This window comes from Anastrepha ludens, chromosome X (genome assembly GCF_028408465.1).
Source record: "Anastrepha ludens isolate Willacy chromosome X, idAnaLude1.1, whole genome shotgun sequence".
Classification (NCBI taxonomy): domain Eukaryota; kingdom Metazoa; phylum Arthropoda; class Insecta; order Diptera; family Tephritidae; genus Anastrepha; species Anastrepha ludens.
Window position 1 is genome coordinate 4,137,289 of NC_071503.1, and position 8,267 is coordinate 4,145,555.

General features: G+C 39.8%; 1 protein-coding gene across 1 annotated transcript; it reads left to right on the plus strand.

The window, feature by feature from the left end:
• Window positions 1-6,672: 6,672 nt before the first annotated feature.
• On the plus strand, window positions 6,673-7,680 carry LOC128869440 (ATP-dependent DNA helicase PIF1-like). The gene has a single exon (XM_054111992.1). The coding sequence runs from the start codon at window positions 6,673-6,675 to the stop codon at window positions 7,678-7,680; it is 1,008 nt and encodes a 335-aa protein (XP_053967967.1).
• The last annotated feature ends 587 nt before the right edge of the window (window positions 7,681-8,267 follow it).

Here is an 8,267-nt window from a genome sequence, read left to right on the forward strand (position 1 = left end):
AGATGACGTTGCCCACCACCAGCAGCGCAATCAGAATTAAGAACGACCTTTTTGAGCCGTTTGATACCAAACGAGTTTTCAGACAGGGTGACTCGCTATCATGTGACTTCTTTAACCTGATGTTGCAGAAGATCGTACGAGCCGCAGAACTTAATCGCTCCGTACAATTGTTGGCGCATGCCAATGATATTGACATCATCAAATGGCTCAAATGAGCCAAGAGTATCTATATATATAAAATTCAAATTATGTGTGTATCTATAGATCGACTTGCGTCCTAAACGCATAAACCGATCGTAACCAAATTTGAAACACGAACTGGATACCTTACCGGGATGGTCAAAGGCTAAAAAATATTTTGATATATATGGGGGGCGTGGCACCTCCCATACAAATGGAATTTTTAGCAGTCCGTATTTCTGGAAGTATTTACGTTAGACTACTGAAATTTGGTAAGGGGTTATATGACATTAATCCTTACCACATCCACAAAAACTGCGTATAACTAAAAAGGGGGCGTGGCACCTCCCATACAAATGGAATTTTTAACAGTCCGTATTTCTGGAAGTATTTACGTTAGACTACTGAAACTTGGTAAGGGGTTATATGACATTAATCTTTACCACATCCAGAAAAACTGCGTATAACGAAAAAGGGAGCGTGGCACCTCCCATACAACTGGAATTTTTAACAGTCCGTATTTCTGGAAGTATTTACGTTAGACTACTGAAATTTGGTAAGGGGTTATATGACATTAATCCTTACCACATCCAGAAAAACTGCGTATAACGAAAAAGGGGCCGTGTCACCTCCCATACAAATGGAATTTTTTATAGTCCATATCTCTGGAAGTATTTAGGCTAGACCAATGAAATTTGGGAAGGGGTTATATGAGGTTAATCCCTAACACCTCCAAGAAAACTGAGAAAAACGAAAATAGGGGCTTGGCACCTCCCATATAAATGCAATTTTTCATTGTCCATATCTCCGGAACTATTCGGGCTAGACAACTGAAATTTGGTAAGAGATTATATAATCATTCGGACATAGCTCAATAGGCATTAGTTGTCTCCGAAATGCAATTGGGTGAAGAAGTTCCGAACAACAATAGAAAAAAAGGGGTGAAAAGAAGGAATGAAACCTAACCCAAATACCCTTAATATATTTACTTATGGCCCGAAAATGTTAGACGGAGTAGGGGCAGGGATCTATTGCCCAGAGCTAGCCATCAGGCAGCTACATAAGCTTACTGATCACTGTAGTATCTTTCAAGCAGAAGTCTTTGATGTATGTAAGGCTGCGGAAATAGCATTCCCAAAGATTTCAAGAAACTCCAAAATAAAAATATACGTTGACAGCCAAGCTGCGATAAAAGCATTAAATTCATATGAAATTTCATCTACAAATGTTCTAAAAAGCAGGGAAGCCATAGAGAGATTAGCCGCAGATAGACGGTTGCATATCTATTGGGTACCCGGACATAAGGGCATTGCAGGAAACGAAATTGTAGATGAGATTGCCAAAAGCGCTGTTTACAGACAATTCGAACAAGAAAACGACATACTGAAACCTTTAATACGGTATACAAAGACATCGCTGCGGACATGAAAATACGATAGATAGGAAGTGGAATAATCTAGCCACTTACAAAACCGCGAAAATCATGAGTACGCAGAGTGCTGATAAATACGTCCGATTCGTACTAGCTCTACCTAGGAAAGAAAGCAGAACTATCGAATTTATGCTGACAGGCCGCTATTTACTAGTGGCGCATGCATACAAGATGGGAATTGCAAACAACGATAGCTGCAGATTTTGCAATGAACTAGAAGAGAGAGAAATGCTAGAACACCTTCTATGTTCTTGCCCTGCATTAGCTAGAACCAGATTAAAATGCTTAGGAGCTTTACAATATGAGAAAATAGAATGCCTCTCGGGGAAAGAACTCCAAAGTTGACTTAGATTCGCAAAAGATGCAGACGTATTACAAGATGTCTACTATAAAGAAACGTAAGGGTCCAGCTCCATCTAGTAACACTAAGGATCAATAGGTCTATGTGACGGCTTTCAGTCAGCCAGGTCAACAGATGCGATGGGCGGAGCAAGGCAGGGCAAACATTGGACCTTGCGACGTCTACTACAGCTGCCATGTAAAAGAGCGCAAATTCGGTGTTGGACTTATTGTGGGGGAGAGACTTCGTCGCCATCTACATTTTGTCAAAAACATACCGGGGATCGCTCAATAAAACGCAAAATATTTGTTTAATCATGAAAATTTATTTTGTCGCCTTCAAAATAAGCTCCATTCGAAGCAATACACATATGCCAACGATTAGTTCAGTCACCAAAGCAACTTTTAAACGCGTTTGAAAAGATATTCTTCAGCTATTTTTCCTTAATGGTCTTAATTGTCTCAAAGCGGCGTCCGTGGAGTGGGAAATTTTAATTTAATTTTTGGGAAATGAAAAAAATCAAAAGGGGATAAGTCCGGTGAACACAGTGGTTTTTCGATATTTGTGGAGTTTTGGTCAAAGTATTCACAATAGAAACTTTGTGAGACGTTACGTTATCATGGTGCAAGATCTTTGAGTTTTCTTTCCACAAATTGAACCGTTTCCTACACACATTCTCTCTCAAACGTCGCATAACTTCCAAGTAATATTATTTATTTACCGTGGAACCGTTTGAATTGAATTCCGAGTGCACACCACCATGATAATCAAAGAAAACAAGTAGCATAACTTTCACTTTCGACCGACTTTGACGTGATTTTTTGAGTTTCGGCTCAGGAAGATAGCGGCATCTAGACGCCTGTTGGCTGGTTTGCATTTCAAACACATATACCCACGTCTCTTCACCTGTTATGACGCGCTGGATAAACGTTGGGTGCGAACTCACTTGCTCAAGAATTTCATCTCACTTGGAACGAGTCGAGAAGCTACACGTCTCATGTCCAACAGATGGTGTAAAATGTTACGAATCAACGTGAGAAACGCTAAGGTCACGAGCTACCTTCTTCAAACTTAAGTGAAGGTTTTCCAGCACCATTTCCTTGACTCTGTCGACGTTTACATCCGTTGAAGACGTTGATGGGCGACCAGACCGGGTAAATCTTACACGACTTTCCGGCCCTCTGCAAAAGCTTTATACCACTCGTAGACTCCTGTTTTTGATAAAGCACACTCGCCATAGGCTTTCTCCAACAGTTTCAACGATTCGCAACACGAAATCCCGTTCACAAAATTTAAGATAAATTCTTTGAAAACCGCAGAGCACACATGCGGTTGACTGATATAATTAATAGCCAAAAACAAGCAAATTCACAGATCACGCTCAAACTCCGCGACTCCATCGAGGATAGTTGTACTTACATTTACCAAAAAAAGATTTAGACATATGTATAACCTGCGCTTTTTAAATGAACAACTCACGATAATTTTTTGACACAATGTACTGTCGTTCACTCCGTTGGACAAGTGTCTCGCAATAATCCGCATCAAAGCGATAATTTTCAACATCTCGCTTTTTTGCGTCCCCGCCACGATTGATGAGAAGGACAATACGACCGATAAGCGACTGGAACGTTCCTATGAGCGCTGCCCCTGCCACGACATAAAAATCCAGTCGAATTTTTCGTCCCACAATCGGAAAATTTCGCCTGCACAACGAAACATCCGGTAACGTACAGAGTCTAATTGACCTCGGCGTGGCCCGAAACATGGTAGTTAGCAGCACGAGAAGATACACCAAGCTATCTGGCTGTCTCCTGATCGACAAACGAGAAACAAAATCGATCATGTTGTGATATATGAAAGACACGCTTCTAGTGTTTTATATGTATATACGTCCGGTCCGAGAACCCACGATCGACTCGGATCATTACCTCGTTGCAGCCAAATTGAGCACACGCCTCTGTGCAGCAAAAAAACGTACATCTACCTATGCAACGAATGTTCGACATCGAAAAGCTGCAGTCACAACAGACAGCCAGAAGATACGCCACTCGACTCTCACTCCTACTCTCAGAGAGTATTGCCCAACAATCTGGCATACGCGAGCAATGGAGCAACATTTCTCGCTCTCTTCGTACCGCCGCCGAAGAAAATATCGGCAAGCCCGGAAAAACAATTGATACGACGAGGAATCCCATGCTGACGCAGAAAGAAAAGATGTTGCCTAAAGAGCCAGGCTGCGATCGGGCGCAACGCGAGCCATGTGGGATCGCTACCGAGAGCTAATAAAAAATAGTTTAAAAAAACTAAAAAACACGCTTTTATTGCTAATCGAACTAAAAAGTAGAAAATAAATTTTAATGACAAAGGGACCTATAATGAAGTAATAGCAAATCGAACGATCAGTCATAGAACAGAATTATAACAAAAATTAAGATACAAATAGAGTAATTCAAATTAGAGCGTGGGATGCTTGATATAGTAAATATTACAATCATTCTATTGGCAACTACCTATGTACAGAGGGTTATGAAAGTGAAGCAAAATGCATCCCACGCTTTTAAGTATAATTTGAATTACTCTATTTGTATCTTAATTTTTGTTATAATTCTGTTCTGAGGTAGTTGACTATGACTGATCGTTCGATTTGCTATTACTTCATTATAGGTCCCTTTGCCATTAAAATTTATTTTCTACTTTTTAGTTCGATTAGCAATAAAAGCGTGTTTTTTAGTTTTTTTAAACTATTTTTTATTTTCTAATATACTTTTTAGTTCGATTAGCAATAAAAGCGTGTTTTTTATATTAGTTTTTTTTTTAACTATTTTTTATTATACATGAAAATTATTGATATCATTGCAGTCAGTGAATAAATGATTCGATATATTCGTGTTATATTTAATTCCTTTCTTATCAACTGTGAGTCTAAAGCTATGCAGTTATCGGCCGTAATAAAGAAGTAATCGGGATGAAGAGCTTATTTCGTGGCGGGAGCCTGAGAAACTGATTTACAAGAATAATAAAGATTTTTCATTTTACAACTAAATTCACCTTACTTTTTGCCCACAGTAATAAAAAGAAAATATTAATCCTGGCAATCCTAATAAGGATAATGGAAAACTTTTATAAAATTATTGCATTGTCATCGGTCCTTGATAGGTGTGCAAAATTTCAAGTCGATCAGATTTTTAGAAGCCAGTGAAAATTAAGCTCAAGGATTCCGTTACATACATACATACATACATACAACCCGAGCTAATAAAAGTGTGTTAAAAAAGGAAGAGAGACGTATTATCCGAAAGAAGAAACGACGGATCGAAAAACATGAGTGCGGGGAGCTAGAAATCCGGGGCGTTTTCCTATAAAAACGGCAATCTGGTGACTGACATACTTAAATTACGAAGAAAACACTTCTCGAACTTTTTAAATAGTTACAGCTACGCATGGCACAGAGAATGTGAAGGTCCCGGTACCCCAATCGCTGACGACGAAACTTTCGTTCCGCTAACTGCCCATGACGAGTTGAGAATAGCGTTAATGCGCCTAAGCAACAGCTAATCCGCGGGCACCGACGGACTGTCGGCTGAGCTATTCAAACATGGCGACGAGGAGCCGATAAGGAGCATGCAAAATATGGTTGGATAAAAGAATGCCTGCGGTTGGAATTTAAGTGTGGTCTGCTCAATTACGGCGAGATTAGTCTTCTAAATATCGCCTATAAGGTTCTAGAGAGCGTATTGTGTTACAGGCCCACCATCAACCAACTGATTTGACCTTACCAGTGTGGCTTACAATACGTAAAATCTTGGAAAAGACGTATGAAAGGAGAATCGACACACACCATCTTTTCGTCGATTTCAAAGCTGCATTCGATAGCACAAAAAGGAGTTACCTTTATTCCGCGATGTCTGAATTTAGTAACCCCTTGAAAGTAAAATGGCTATGCAAGATGACGTTGCCCACCACCAGCAGCGCAATCAGGGGCGTGGCACCTCCCATACAAATGGAATTTTTAGCAGTCCGTATTTCTGGAAGTATATACGTTAGACTACTGAAATTTGGTAAGGGGTTATATGACATTAATCCTTACCACATCCACAAAAACTGCGTATAACTAAAAAGGGGGCGTGGCACCTCCCATACAAATGGAATTTTTAACAGTCCGTATTTCTGGAAGTATTTACGTTAGACTACTGAAACTTGGTAAGGGATTATATGACATTAATCTTTACCACATCCAGAAAAACTGCGTATAACGAAAAAGGGGGCGTGGCACCTCCCATACAACTGGAATTTTTAACAGTCCGTATTTCTGGAAGTATTTACGTTAGACTACTGAAATTTGGTAAGGGGTTATATGACATTAATCCTTACCACATCCAGAAAAACTGCGTATAACGAAAAAGGGGGCGTGTCACCTCCCATACAAATGGAATTTTTAACAGTCCGTATCTCTGGAAGCTAGTATTATTTAGGCTAGACCAATGAAATTTGGGAAGGGGTTATATGAGGTTAATCCCTAACACCTCCAAGAAAACTGAGAAAAACGAAAATAGGGGCTTGGCACCTCCCATATAAATGCAATTTTTCATTGTCCATATCTCCGGAACTATTCGGGCTAGACAACTGAAAGTTGGTAAGAGATTATATAAGGTTAATACCTAACACCTGCATGAAAACTGGTGATAGCTAGAAATGGGGCGTGACACCTCCTATACAAATGGGATTTTTCATACTGCATATCACTGGACGCATTTATGGTAGAATACCAAAAATTGTTTGCCAACATTTAGGTCTACTGGAAAACGATAATCACTGGGAAATTACATTATCTGAAGCTGGACTGTCATGCCTTCCTTCGCAGCTTCGCAGCTTATTGGCAATAATATTGACAACCTGCTCGCCATCAGATCCAAAAGCACTATGGGAAAATCACAAAGATGACCTTAGTGAAGACTACATGCGAGCAGCACGAGCTGCAAACGATAATACAAACCTGAACTGCTCTTTGCAAATTTACAACCAAGCGCTAATCGACATAGAAAATATATGTATTTCAGTTAATAGCAAATCCTTGGAGCATTTGGGATTACATTCTCCCGTTCGAGACAGAATCGATTTGGCCGACAAAGATATCTCCCGGAAAATGAATTACGATATCGAGGCTCTTCATACTTTTATAAGCAAAAGCAAACCTCTATTGGTTACGGATCAAACAGTCGCATACGAAACTATTCAAGGAATGATTATAGACAATAAGGGAGGATTGATTTTTTTGGATGCGCCTGGAGGAACCGGCAAAACATTTCTGCTTAATTTGATATTGGCTGATGTAAGAGAAAAGAAAGAAATCGCTGTGGCAGTTGCTTCTTCAGGAATAGCGGCTACCCTTTTGTGTGGCGGACGAACAGCTCACTCAGTTTTTAAGTTACCACTGTCTATGCAAATATCTGGCACACCGATGTGCAATATAAGCAAAAACTCAGGTCAAGGTAGGGTTCTAAAGACATGTAAGCTAATCGTGTGGGATGAGTGCACAATGGCCCATAAAAAGTCGCTAGAAGCTTTAGACCGATCTCTGAGAGACTTGAGAGGTAATGATCAACCCATGGGTGGTGCCTTACTCTTACTGGCAGGCGATTTTCGACAAATTCTTCCAGTTATTCCGAAAGGGACCGCCGCAGATGAAGTGAATGCCTGCTTAAAATCGTCATACCTATGGGACTGAACGTAGTCTTGAAAAATTTACTCTTTCTACAAATATGAGAGCACATTTGGGAGGAGATGCTTCAGAAGAAGTTTTTTCTGAACAATTACTTACAATAGGCAATGGAAAAATACCAATTTTTTTACCACCAAATTTAATTTCTTTTCCTCCAGGTTTTTGTCAACTTATGTTATCAGTCGATGCTTTGATAGAAAGGGTATTTCCAAATATTTCAGCCAATCACACAAACTATAGATGGCTTCGAGAAAGGGCCATTTTGGCACCTAAGAATGACGATGTAAATGTCATTAATTCCAAAATTCAAGAAATACTACCAGGAACTGTCACAACTTATCATTCCATTGACACAGTCGTCGAACAATTCCAGGCAGTTCATTATCCCGTTGAGTTTCTTAACTCCTTGGAGCCATCAGGAATTCCTCCTCATCGACTGATGCTTAAAAAGGGGGCCATGATAATTATGCTGCGTAATTTGGATCCTCCACGTTTATGCAATGGCACAAGGCTAATCATCACGAAACTTTTACCGAATGTTATAGAAGCTATGGTTTTATCAGGAAATTTTGAAAACCATAAAGTTTTCATAC

Coding starts and splice junctions, on each gene's coding strand:
- LOC128869440 (XM_054111992.1), top strand. CDS start 6,673: ATGGGATTTTTCATACTGCATATCACTGGACGCATTTATGGTAGAATA.